The following is a 14,831-nucleotide window of genomic DNA, read 5'->3' as shown; positions in this document are numbered from 1 at the left end:
AAAGAAAAACAAGTTATGAGATACAAAAATGAATTACCTATTATTATAAATAAACAATTAAAAAAAAAATCTGGCGTAAATAAAAAATAAATGCTTAAAAAAACTTAAGGTAGCCACTTTATTAAATTGGTACTCAAATTAATTAACTGTCACTTTAATTACCTTGAGGCATAAAATGTTTAAATGATTTTAAGTGTAATAAAAAAACCAACAAATTAACAATTTTAGAAACGTAAACAAATTTTATTAAAGATTGGTATTACAAAAATAAACTTAAAATATTAATTGCTCAAAATGCCGGCCGCCACGATCGATACATTTATTGTATCTACGCACCATATTAAGGTTGACGTGATTAAAAATATCAGGAGTGGTTTGAATTACTTCAGCAGCTGCGGAAATTCTGGCCACCAGGTCTTCTTCTGACTCGACTGGAGTTTCATATACGAGACTTTTCATATGCCCCCAAAGAAAAAAATCTAAGGGTGTCAAATCTGGTGAGCGCGCTGGCCAGGTGACAGGGCCTCAGCGGCCAATCCAGCGTCTTCCAAAATTTTCATTTATAAACTCGCGGACAATAAGTGAAAAATGAGCTGGCGCTCCATCGTGTTGTAGCCATAAGTTCTGTCGTATATTTAGGGGCAGATCATCTAATAGTTCTGGCAGTATATTTCTTAAAAAATTTAAATAAATATTTCTTGTTAAACGAGGAGGCAACATAATTGGACCAATTAAGCGTTCTCCAACAATGCCGGCCCACATATTGACCGAAAACTTATGTTGATAGCTCCTAAAATGAATACCATAAGGGTTTTCCTCACTCCACACATGATTATTCTTAGAATTAAAAATGCCTTCTTTTGTAAATAAAGCCTCGTCAGTAAAAAGGACATATTTTGGAAATTGAGGTTCTTCTGTACACCGGTCAAGAAACCACTGGCAAAAATTCACGCGGGCATAAAATCATTGGGTCCTAATGATTGCACCTTTTGCAGGTGGTAGGGCCGAAGAAGCTGTTCATTAACAACGTTCCATACCCTAACATGATTTACATGCATCGCATCAGCTACTGCTCGAGTACTTACTGATGGGTTATCTTCAAATCGCCGAAGCACTTCTTCCTCAAAATCCGGGATTCGGATGTTTCTTTGCGCGCCAATATTTTGGCGTTTTATTTTAACGGAGCCAGTCTCCCTGAGCCGTTGATTGACCCTTTTAAAAAGTGTGTGAGCTGGGATTCGCCTTTCGGGAAACCGCTCTTCAGAAATGGGCCTAAATTTACCAAATACCGCCCTGATTCTGAAGCCCCTGGTAAATTTTTTTTATTTAGTAGGTTCAAAAGAATAAACGTACTAACAATAATTTACCTCCCAAAATTGGTTACGGTAGCTAAAGTAGTTCCGGAGCTATTAAAAAAAAACTAGTTTTTAAAGGTTATTTTCAAAGAGCTCTAGCTCCCTGAGGAAGCTTTTCCGGACCCATGTTTATAGGAACTTTTATTTTTCTTTTGACGTTTTCTATCTGCTCTAGAAATTTGTAACATGATCAACGGAACACCCTGTATAAAACGTATGCATGAGTTTTGAACCTTTTGCATTCTCCGGGCCTGTGTTGTATCCAGAAAAGGACCATAAACACTATCCGCGAAGTTAAAGTGTGATAGTACGAGTGCGTCACATAGTTCAATTTTGGTTTTCTTTTCTAAGTAATGCCTATGAGGAAAAAGAGATTTAAGGGCGCAGTAGAGTTTTTTATTACAAACTGTTATGTGTTCGGTAAATTTAAGTTTAGTGTCACAAATTAAACCCAGGTTTTTAGAGAAATTTTTAAAAGAAATATTAGCGTTTCCGATACTTAGATCCAACTGACTCAAGATATTTTCACGTAGTTTATCATTACAAAATAATAAAGCCACCGAATTCAAGGGGTTCAACCTCAGCATGTGACCCGCGGATACCTCACAAAGCGCCCGAAGATCCGTATTTATTCTAAGGTTAGCCTCTGTCGCATTTTCTGGCTTAAAAGAGTATAGAATTTGAGTGTCGTCGGCATATAAATGATAATCACAATAGCTAATAGAATTAATAAAATTAAACGTGTAAATTGTAAAAAGAACTTCCCTGTGGGACACCTAAAGTCATTACCTCAGAGTATTTCCCATCAACTAATACCCTCTGCGTCCTGTTACTTAGAAAAGATTGAATCATAGATTGGGCATTAAACCGAAAACCAATATAAACCAAGATACTCGACAAAACATCATGATTTAACAAGTCAAAAGCTCGTGAATAGTCTAGAAGTACTAGAACGCTCGCTTTGCTGTTATCCAATTCCCCATTAATACGGTCTGTAATCTCAGCCAACGCAGTTGTAAAACTATATTCACGTCAAAATCCTGACTGCTTTTCTGGCAAAATATGATTACTTGAAATAAAGACTGAAATAAAATTCTGGACATAGCTGGTAGGATAGAAACAGATCTTAGCTATCCATAGTCATTGGGCTGATTTACTTTTAGAAAAGTAATAGCAATGGCCGACTTCCAAGCACTCGAAAATGTTGATAATCGTAAACAATAATTAATTAAGTGTTTAATATAAGGAATGATAAAGGGGCAGCACAAGATTAAAATAGTTCTGTTAGTATCATCGCTTCCAGAAGCCTTAGATTTCATCCCAAGCACAATATTGGAAATTGTATCCTCTGTTGCCTCAGTGAAACAGAATTCCTGATTGACTTTTTTATTATTCTTGTAAAATTCTAAAAAGCCTTTGTTAGGAGAAGAGTTTGAATTTGTTGTGCTAACAAAATGTGAATTGATCTCGTTAGGTTTTTTTTAATGAGTCGGAAGTGAATTTATTTTTCTACTCACAACATTAATTTTTGTTAATTCAGCCCACTTTTGTCTAGAGTCACAACTTTGGAATTTTATATTTAGGTATGCTTTTTTTTCTGCGCGATATGCTATTGTAAAAGTATTACGAAGCTGTTTGTAATATTCCCAATGTTGAGGCAAACGTGTAAGGCGAAATCGATTTTGTGCAACATTTCTTAGTCTTTTTAATAATTTAAGATTATCAGTAAACCACGGACAGTATGGTTTAGAACCAACTTGTTTTATTATTTTAAGAGGTGCATGTGTATTAATTAAGGTAGTTAATTAAGTGGAAATAAAACTAACTTTTTCATCCACTGTATCCAAAATATAAATAGCATTCCACTCAATTGCTTCCAAGTCCTGCTGAAATTGATTCATATTAATCCTTTTGAAATTTCTAAAAGTTACATTAATACTGTCTGATGGAATCAGATCCTGATCAAGCAATGTACGTGTTGTAAGTTAATGATCAGAAATATTAATATCTTTCACCTCAACACTAATTCTAAGGTCACTATTAAAACAAATTAAGTCAATTAAGCTCTCGCTATTTTGAGTCAATTTAGTTGGTTCACAGATATACTGAGTAAGATTAAATGTTTCCAAGATGTTATTAAGGCCACAGTATTAGTAGAGTATTCATTTAAAAAAATAATATTAAAATCACCCAGACACAATAGTTTATTATAAGTTGTGTAAAAGTGCAACAAAGCGTCTTCAAAGCAGGATAAAAATTCATTACAATTAGTATTAGAAGGCCTATAACTTACACCCAAGATAAGAGGGTAGCTGTCATCAATAAGCAGGCTAATCCATAGGTGTTCAATATGTCCTAAACTCTCGCTTTTACAGACCGAAAATTTAAGGCCATTTTTAATATAAATAGCTACTCCGCCTCCCCGTGTAGGTCTTTCAAGTCTCAACAATTGATATCCCTTAATATAAACTACACCATCAAGAACATCACCAGACAGCCAGCTCTCAGTAACACCAAATATATCATAACTATATTCATATATATGACGCTTAATCCCATAAGATGATAAGTACTTGATATGATAATAGAACTTCAAGGAAAAGTTAACGATTTGCGTAATTCAATGTATTTTCTTAGCGAGAAATATGAGGAGAAAAACGAACGGCGTGATGTGCTCTTAACACTGTCAATGAGTTGCAAAAAACCCACCGGACTCGTAAGTCAGAAGTTGCAAAAAATCAAGGATGCAGAAAACGTCCAGGGGCATAATAATTCTAGAAAAGCTTGTACGTGACAGGTTTAATTTCAAAAGAGGAGGAGAAAGTTGCAGCTGTAAAAGACGTAAAAAAGCTGTTTCAAGGATTAAAGGTTGATATCCTAGAATAAAATGTAAAATATACTGAAACCAAAGAAATTGAAACTAAGATGACCGCGACTTAAAAATGCGGATTTGAGAAAAAAATCTTGGAAACACGGACTTAAAAGCAGAAAATTACCTGGAGAAGCACTGGTCTAGATGAATCATCTAGGGCCATATTTCTAGATAAAGAACTGACTATAAATTATTTAAAAGGGCAAAGCAACTCTTGAAGGAAAATGGGTATGGAAATGGTAAATATAGGTAATGGGTATAAATATGGCATAAATATAATAATATTCTGGCTCGAATGATAGATGGGGATTCTGTTAAGGCGATTAGGAATGAAGCAGGTTTGAAGAAGCTTATTGAATAAAAATAAGCATCTTTTCTTATCCTACCTAAATATTGAGATTTGTTTTTGTATGTTTTAATTATTAAATTATTTATTTGGTTATTTTTAATTTTAAAACGACTCATCAAAGTTAAAAAAAAATTAAAAAATTAAAAAATTAAAAGTTGGTCATGTAAATGATCGCTCTCTAGTCCCTAGTTTAATTGACGTCACAGATTCTCTAATAGATCTACACTTATAAAACTTATACTTCCTTAAAGCGTTCGAGATGTGTTCATTCGTGAATGGTGGGGGAATAGATATTAATGTCTACCATATAGACTAGGCAACGTTCCTTTTGGATTTCCAAAAGAATGTTGTCCTTGACTCCTTGGATTTGTCATCTACCGTTAATTTAATTTGCTGTAAGTGATAGCGACACGCCATTTTTGTTTTCTTGACGCATCCAATTTCTTAGGTAAAACTCAAACAGGTGAAGACCAGGGTGATGTAGAATATGGTATGATGATGCATGCATATTTGAGGATACCTAAGGAAGATCAATTGGTATACATCGCTCTAGTGTTTTTGTTTTCGATTACGTATTTAATTTCGTTGGTAAATGTTAAGATGTGTCTTTCAAAATAGAAAATTTCAATCAGATTTCTGTTATGGTCTCTTCTTCTTCCGGGTTAAGATGTTCAGTTCTTAATTCATTCTTTATACTATGCCTTCTGTCCTTTGGTTCGGGTGCCTTGTGCATTAAGGCTCATGATTTGAACTGGTATTTGAAGGAGGTTTAATTTCGGGTAAAAATATATTGGATATCGCTTTATGCAAAGGTATTATTTTAAAAGTTGTAAGAAGTTGTGTTATATTTAAATCAAAAAAACATTGATAATAATCTAGAAGATCAAGACATAAAATTCGACCAAATTCTATGTCTAGCTTAAAAATATAAAAATTTTATGTGGGTCTGTTGCATTAAAAGGATTTAGGGTACATTCGGTTATTTGCAATTTTTACTTGCTAAGAACTGAATGGTATTATTGGATCTGTAAGTAAATTGGTTTGCAATATTCTGTTTGAAAATTTATATTTCTGCTCCCGTGTCTATTAAAAGTTTAAAGGTATTGGCAGCATCTTAATGAATTTTTTTTTTTTTTGTAAGAAGTGGATTTACAGAAAGTTTTGTTCGAAATTTAGGTGTTAGTTCAAATCGTCTCGGTTCAATGTTTTAATAGTATTCTGGATATACAACAGATTGTTATGTTTTAAGGGATAGTTTTGATCTTGTAGTGCCCGAAAATTTTGGTAGTCGTTTTCAGGGATATCGGATTCTTGACAGTATTCTTCGTATTGGTTATTATAAGAATAGTAATTAAACTAAGTAGGATTATTGTTTATTATAATGTTAGAAGAATTCTGCTGTATCAGAATTTTTAAGATTCGTATGATAGGCATGATTTTTTTGAATAACAGAAGGGGTGTTGAGTTGAGCTTTAGGTTGGGGTCGATTGTTGTGAGTCTGGATTGGTAAAATCTTTCAGCTTATAGCAAATGTATATTTGGTCTTTGTTGAATATTCTGATTATAATTATTAATATTGCTATGAGGATAACTTGTTCACTGTATTATTGGTATAGCTTCCTATGTGGCCATAATTTAAACATTTTGGTGATAAAAGTGAAGGTCTTTTAATAGGATGTTTTGAGGGTCGACTGTCCTTAAGGGTTTCTAAGTTTCAAAGTAAGAGAGTTGCAGTTTCCTATGAATTCTCGATTCAGAATCTAAGATATCCCTCAGATTTTCAGCACGAATGATTTGGCCTAATCGATATTTCAAATCAGGTAAATTGGCATTTAGTGAAGATTTTTATATGGAAGCATGCATTTTTGTATTTAAAATTTTTAGGCAATTGAAAAATGTAGGTCTTGTATAAGAGACTATTGGTCTCTAGAATCTCCAAAGTAAAGAATAAGAAATTACTTTAATTCTGCATATGGATATGCATGTGCATTTTTTTAATTTATTAGTTAAGCAGCTTTTGCGTAATCGCACGAACTATTAGAGCAGATCTCATCACCTTCATACTGAGGAATAATGGCAAATATCTCTGAAAGTTTATAAGGTTCAAATTTTGTTTCTTCATTATCTATGGCGGTTTTTGCCGTTCGAGTCTTTCGGAGGGGAAATTTGGGAAATAGTTTTTATTATATTTAAAGATTGAAATATTTGGAAAAATATGATTTTGTAAATGTTTATTTAATTTACAAGAAACACATTCACTTGAGTCTTTCATGGGTTTTCGCAATGCAATTCTTTCATTTACTTAGCAAAAATAGGATAATGCTCCGCTTTCTCAAGAACATGGAATAAAATTAAAGGATTTACTGACTCCGTAAAACATTAGAGGTTAAAATATACTCAGCGGGGATCATACTCCCCCTGCCTCTCCTCTCATATCCTCCTATTTACATATTGATTATGTTGTTTATATTTAGTAATATAGTACTCTCCTTTTTGCAAAAACTATCTAGAGTCACCTAAAATAGTAGGAGAGCTACCCCTTGGACGTCTAACTACCACTAAACAGTCTAGCATCCCACCGAACAAATATAGTTTACTTGTATAGGGTCAATCAAGCCGCATGTGAGAACCCTTAGCGCAAGCCACAACTTGAAAGCAGGATGACCATTCCCTGTAACACGACAGGGCCATTTCTAATGGATTGCCTTATCCAATGGAGGAAGGTTCCGCGACCTTTATTGTAGCCAACAAGTAACATGCTATCCTTGTAACCTCATTTCAATAATCCTCTTTCTACTAGATCTAGGTATCTTACACCACACTTGATCACTTTTCTAATTTCAGTAAACCGTTCGTACTCAATGCCTGATAGTGACTGACTGAACGTTTTTTAGTACCCCCTTATTCCAATGTATTTTGCTGTCATCATAAATTCTAATTGTGAGTATTTTTTCGTATGGGGACTTCTTTATTGAAACAGCGAAATGAATGAATATAAGGTTTATAACATAAAAATATATATAATTTAAAAGAATATAAGTCCGTTTTACATATTTAACGGAAAAAATATTTAAATTAATCAAATAATTAGGTAACCTATATAAGATTGAACAAACCGAACAAATGGCATCAACAAATCAGTTTTATAAAAAAACCAATGAACTTTCTGATGATTCGGGTTGTTGATAGAAGCGTCGACTTCTGCATTAGCTTATAGATGCTTTCCTTAAGATTGAGCACTTTTATGTTTTCGATTAGACTTTGGTATATATGTAATCCTGTTGTTGGCGCAATAATTGGAACTGTCCGCACTTCTCTCATTTCCCATTGTCTTCGTATCTGGTGTTCTAGGTCCCTGTACTTAATAATCTTTTCATTATGTTTAGCTCTTAGGTTGTTATTATTAGGAATAGCTACATCAATAAGGGTTGTCTTCCTAGAAATTTTATCGATTAGTATTAGATCAGGCTTATTGTTACTTACTCGTTGATCTGTAAGTACAGTGCGCTCCCAATACAATTATTTATGTTGCTTATTTTCAAGAACTGGTTTCGGCTTAGTTACAATATAATACTTTGGCTGCTGATAAGAGGTTTAGTTTTTCTGCGAGCTTTTAATGCAGTATCTTTGCAACTAAATCATGCTGGTCTTTATATTCCGTTGGTGCAAAAGTTTGACATCCACCGGTGACATACTGAATGGACTCCGTTATCTCACATCCATACCTACATCTGTTACTTTGTACCGTCGGGTTACCTACGACAAACTTTAAATAATTTCTTGTTCGTATTAGTTGATTTTGGGTAGCCAAAAGAAACCCTTCCCCTTGAAAAAGTTGAAAAAGTTTTATGCACCAACGACGCCGCCGCCATTAACGCCATTCACAAACGTAAGATCAGGTGACGATAACGCAGACGATCGACACGGAAGGCGTATTGTTGCCAGTACTACATTATCATCAAGTGCTAACCTTCATAACTTATAGAGTTTAATTATAGACTGGATCTAGATAGAAACTATCTAATTTGGTAAACCGCCAATTCGGTAAAAGGCAAGTCAATTTTATACTTGGAACTGAAAACATAGTTTTAAATTATTTTATCGGCGATCAAGTAATTTAATCACGTGTTTTACTGACTTCTTTTACACGTCGAGATTGACATTCTAGAAATAAAAAAATTTCCTCTTTTTATTGTCAGTAAATGACGTTGTTTTATCGTCATAAAAAGGGCATTTTGCTGACTATATCTTTAATTGACCATATTTTGACGTGTTTTTTGACGTCATACGTGATTCTGTGGAAGAATAGAGAAACGACAACATATTCTATGTGACTGTTTATCACTAGAGAGAACCAGGCAAGTCATTCTTGGAAATGCTTCAGCGTAAGTGAACTTTATTGAAAGAAGGCTATCAACCACAGTTGAAAGAAGGCTATCACCCAGTTAACCTTGAAAAATTTAAAAAAACTTAATGTAGAGTTTTTCAGGTTTCTTTGAAGATGAAGTAACATGTGAAAAAAGTCCCCAAAATTATTAAAATTAAAGTACAATGAAACACTTAATTAATTTAATAATTTACCTTTACTATTTATTTTGATGATTTAAATTACGCGGTAATTTATAACACCGAAGTGTTCTTATATCGATAGCCAGTCGACGCTCGAAGATTTTGTTTGGCGCTATTAGGAATTGTCTAAAAGAGTAAGAATATTTGTCCAGTGGTAAACAATAAACTATTTAATGACGACTTCGACAAGGACTAGAATTTATTTTGTAAAGGTCAAAAGTGTCTTGTACTGGACTTTTAGATATAAATTGGTTATAATTAAAAATTATATCCTTCCAACTTCATATGATTATTCATGAAAAACTTAGCAATATTAGATTATGTTAAACGGAATACTTTTATTTTCAGTATAACCGCACCGGTCAGGGATGCCAATGCAACCAAGCAATTATGTTAATTACCGATGGTCCATCTTCAACTTATAAAGACATATTTAAGATTTATAATTTTCCTCATAGACCAGTACGTCTTTTTACGTATTTAATTGGATCTGAATCTGGAAGTGCAACTGAAATGCACTGGATGGCATGTGAGAATAAAGGTAAGACTTAAAACATGATAATAATTGCTACAAAAAGTGCAAATTAAAACCTAATATAGTAAGAACGCTAAAGTACAAGTAGATTTTCAACTTGTCATAACTCTATATTGTCTGTAATTACCCATACCTTAACAATTTAGCTAGTGATAAATATTTTTTTTAAACACTTGCCCTATTAAATACAGGGTGTCCCGAAATTACATCGCAATATTTTACCAGCCGCATCTTTGTCTAAAAATAAGACAACAAGTCCATATACAATATGGTTCAAAAGTGCATCGTTTTTAAGTTACAGGTTGTTTTATTAACTGATGAAATTAATTCCCATTTCAGGATACTACTCAAGAATTGAAACATACAACAACATAAATCAGGAGGTTCTTCACTACATTGAGGTTATGGCTCGGCCAATGGTTATGTATCAAAACGACCATCCAATACATTGGACACCATCTTATATTGGAGGACGAGTAAGTTTATTTAAGTTTAATATTGATATTAAATTATTTTTGTAATAAATTTTTCGTTTATAAACATTGTAGCTTGAGTTGCACGCAACTTGTACAGGTTAAGTGCTTCAAAAATTTAAAATTCAAAATAAATTTATTTATCATTAAAATAACAAACATAATTAACAACTTACAATAAATAAGCCATTATGATTAATATGACAAAACCTTGATCATAAAACCGTTAGCACATGTGCAAACCTGTGTGGCAAGGCTCTTTTTAAACAAACGAATAATAAATAAAACACAAAGAATAGTAATAACTAATCTGAATAGCAATTTTTGATAATACAGTTTTTGATTTTTTTAACAGTAAAAGAAATGTTAGAGAGGGGAGGTAGACGCGCAAGGGGTGCAAAGGAAAACGTGGCATGGAAACAAATGTTACTTTTAAAGAAACATTAGATGGAAGCTAGCGGATACCAAATCTCTGTAAAAAATGTATATGGCCATTTTCATGGTTTTTAGCCAATTAATTGTATTTACTTCAAATTAAATTAAACATTCTATTGCTGTTTTATTAGGCAGATAATTTTGAATATATTTTTTAAATACTCCTACTGAATATTCTTTAACATGTTCGGGTAATTTATTCCAATGTTGAGAGGCAATAAAAACAAAAGATTTTTTAAAATATATTCCACCCTTTGCTGTCGGACTCGAATGAAGATGATTTTGTTTAAATTATTTACTACATATAGAGGCTCTCTAGTTTTTAAAATGTTATAAATAAAGGTGTACATATTGCCATATATTTTCTTTGATTTTTCATATTCAAAATAAAATTGTTATTTAAATAGGGAGTATTATGATTCCTAAATGATATTTTGAGTACAAAACTGTCAAAAATACACGCCCAGATTTTTGACCTCATTCACTGCTGGTAGCTGAACATTTCGAATCTGTGCATGAAAATAAGAAGAATCCTCAAAAGCATTGCCACAGTCCAGTATTATTGTATAGGATTTAGGAGCATTTAATTTTAAGTTGTAACTCTGTGAAAAATTATCAATACTTTTTAAATCCTGATTAAACTGAAATTCAGCTATAGGAAGATTTTGGCGTAAAAACAAAAGATATAGTTGGAAATGATCCGCATATTCCTGTAATGTTGAATGTTTTATACAAGATATCATGTCAGCAATATAATATAAAGAAAAGGACAATGGACTCAAAATGGAATCTTGCAGGACACACGTAGATACAGTGTGGTAACTTGATTTTTCAGTGCAGACTTCGTTATTAAGAATTGTGTTAATTCTTTTTTTTTCTTTTTCATAAATTTCTTATGATTTCATTAAGAAGGTTAACCAAACTGGTAGAAGTACTAAAGTTCTTTCTAAAACATGCCTGGCATTTAGAAAATTAAAGAATGTTATTGAAATAATATCCAAATTTGTTGGTGAATAATTTAAAGGACATACATTATTATAGGACTGAGTTCTTTAAATTCCTTTGGATTACTGATCTTTGCTAAGGGTTTTATAATTGCCTTTTTCCAGATCGTATGATAAAAATTTCGTAAAATGCAACTGTTCATAATATTAAGTAAAGTCTTTAAACAAAAAGGCATACAGAGATGTAAGTCTTTTAAAGAAAAAGCATCTTTACCAATTGCATTAGAGGTTTTTACAATTCTGTTTATGTGATTTATAAAATTGTATTTTCTTATTAGATGTAGTATTAGCCGTATTACTCAAATTTGTAAAGTAGTTATTAAAAGGCGTTAATTCAGAAAACGTTTGTGGAAGATCAGAATGCTTGTTACGGCCGAGATTTAAGTTATTTATGTTGCACCAGAATTCTTTGCCGTGTTTTTGAGACATTAAATTAAAGTGGGTATTTTTTTCCCTAGCAATGGCATGTTTTGTATAATTTCTTATTTGTCTGTAATATTGCAAGGGTGCGTCAGTTTTTTATTTTAAATATATACGGTGGGCTTTTTCCCTTTCCTTCATGAGCAATTTGACGTTATTGGTAACCCACGGCGTATATGGTTAGTAAGTGTTTGTGGTAAAATTATGTCGTATAGGCTTAGTATTGACTTGCTTCAAATCAAAAATATTAAGTAACAGTTGACGTTTGATTTTTCCTGTATTTTGCCTTAAAAAATCAATATTGAAATCTCCCACAAATAGAACAACCTGATCATAGAAAGGAATAGTTGTTATGCCATAAATAATAGTCCGGCAAGACTAACCGGTTTACAGGGACTATTTCTAGGGAGTTGAGTTCGGTCGACAGTCTTGATTTAAAAGTTCTAAACAACAAGAACAACTCCCTAGATCTGATATGTTCCAGAAACCCTGTCAAATTAAATGATAAAAAAAAAATTAGGCCGGCTTCGTAGGTTCTCTGTATGGTCAGTTGTCTCAGTCACACTCACTCACTCAGTAGTAAAACATATTAACTCAATTTAAATAGGGTGTTTATTAAAGTTTATAACCTAAAGGTACCTGAATTTATCAGTAATCACTTCACAATAAAGCGTAACATTGAATTGTTTTAATTTACATAATTATTAGATAAATATAGTTACTTAAGTTTTAAAGATTAAAATGAGAAGGTGATAAAATAATAAAATCATGTTGAGTCATAAACAAATAAAAAAAGACTAGTAAGCTTACGGGGTGTTACAAGTTCCATGGTGTTCTTCTTTCGAGGGCGAGAGCCCGCGATGGGCTATTTCTCACCACATAAAGCATGATGTGGGTTGACAGGGCTAAGGGCGGCGAAATTATCTGCTTTTTGACTTCAGGGCGAAATCCTTATCACTGCTGGGTCATGACTGGCGGCTTACAACTTCATATTTAAGGAGCCGAAGTTTTGAAAGGCATCGAACCACTAAGAACCATCCTGCTTCAAAAAATATTTGGTTGAAAGTGAAGAAATACTAATGAATTTTAGTTTTTAGTGTTAATTTAGCTAAAAATGTGCTGGCGGAGAAAGATAATACTAGATTTATTTCACGACACGATTAATCTCTCTCCGTCACAGCGGACAGCACGATTCACTTTTGACAGACGCAGGAGCTGGAAAGACCCCCCAGATGCGTCGCGGAACTGCTTAAGTAGTAGTCCAAAAGACGTTTGGGCGCTAGACCAGAGATTGAGGAAGTTCTCGCGCTACTTTATAGGTTTAGCCGCTATGAGCCCAACCAAAACCCATACATAGATCACTAATAAGCAAACCATAGAGTGCCTACTAGAAAATACAAATACGGGACAAATCGTAATAATTCGACACGCGGCGCCACTGGCGTCCGCTTTAGTAAACCGGTTGACCAATTCAATTGCCGTGAAATCTTCATAATGCATAGCATATTGTAAACAATAACAAATAATTAAAGTGGAGATAACGTTGATTGTTGAGTGTTTGAATGAAAAATATTGGCGAACTGCTTTAAAAATCGAAGGCAATTGTAATTATGGTGGGTGTCTCAGTCAGCAGTCTCGTACTTATAAAGTTTTTAAAGAAAAATTTATAACAAGGTCATTTTTAAATATTTTAACCAAATGAATAAAAGTTAGGATTCTCTAGACCCCGTCTAAAGCGTAATTAATCCTGTAACAACTCCTTCTCTTCCTCCAAGAGAATTACGAGAGAAGTAATTCTCATGCGAAGAGAAGTAAGCATCCAACTGGAAAGGGAAGTAAAGAATGTGCGAACAATCTAATTATTTGAAAATGCTATTCAAGCATTAAAATAAGTCAGAAAATCTTAGTTGGTTACAGACAAGTCAGGCTACTGTCGCCCAGATATAGTGGGTAGACTTGCGAATACAGTCACAGAAGCTGGTCACGGAGTTTTCCGGATTTCGCCTTTGACCTCTAATACGAATGACGGGTTCCTCTCTTTCTGTATCTCTCTTTATACCTTTAGTGACCAAATTTAGGTTCATTATCCCTAATTATCCCTAGTGACCTAGTGAAGGTCCGTACGTACCTTTATACTCGAACTGAATCTAGTTAAAACCTACCTTTATGAATTTAAATGTCTCTAGTTACGAATTCGGTCGTCGTGTGTTGATGCAATAGATTGCAGTATTTAAGCCATTGTGATTAAAGGATAATCACCATTGTTACTAGTTAGTAAAAAGTGAGTGTAGTTACCTGCTAAGGATCAAAAAGTGTAAAGGATGTTCAACAAAGCATACGTAAGGATAGTAAAGACAATCTAGAATTTCTACCTACCCTACTGAACAGCTCTTTTACTTTCCTATTTTTGGATCTTATAAATGAGCATATTTTTTTTATTGATTAACTAACTAGTTCAGCGTCCTTCAATAAAGATAAAAAGTAAATCAATAAAGTCTACTAGATTCGTTAGTGGCACAATTAAACACATAGTGTTTCCTGAGACCCAAACTTCATACTTTCGTAATCTTGGGATATTCCAACTTTTATTTTTAAAAATACCAATTAAAATAATTTCACACCGAACTTTATTAGTATAAAATTTCGGCATCAGTTATTTTAAAAACTAATGCTATTTTTATGTTTCCAGGCTGATAGTTTTTCCGATGATAAGGTTGGTCAGCTAATGACAACAGTCTCAGCTCCGGTGTTTGATCGAAGAAATCATTCGGTACGTACAATTAAATATTAAAAGTTAATATAGTATTAAATTATTATTT

General features: G+C 33.2%; 1 protein-coding gene across 1 annotated transcript in view; it reads left to right on the top strand.

Moving 5' to 3' along the window:
• LOC126748352 (voltage-dependent calcium channel subunit alpha-2/delta-4) overlaps positions 1-14,831 on the top strand; it is a 167,730-nt gene that overhangs the window by 60,084 nt on the left and 92,815 nt on the right. The window contains exons 7-9 of the mRNA XM_050457517.1: positions 9,494-9,686; positions 10,020-10,156; positions 14,702-14,782. Of these exons, the coding sequence (XP_050313474.1) occupies positions 9,494-9,686; positions 10,020-10,156; positions 14,702-14,782 (411 nt within the window). The remainder of the gene's footprint in view (positions 1-9,493; positions 9,687-10,019; positions 10,157-14,701; positions 14,783-14,831) is intronic.

The sequence above is a fragment of the Anthonomus grandis genome, chromosome 22, assembly GCF_022605725.1.
Source record: "Anthonomus grandis grandis chromosome 22, icAntGran1.3, whole genome shotgun sequence".
Lineage (NCBI taxonomy): Eukaryota > Metazoa > Arthropoda > Insecta > Coleoptera > Curculionidae > Anthonomus > Anthonomus grandis.
Note: the sequence above shows the minus strand (reverse complement) of the source record. Positions and strands in the feature narration are given on the sequence as shown.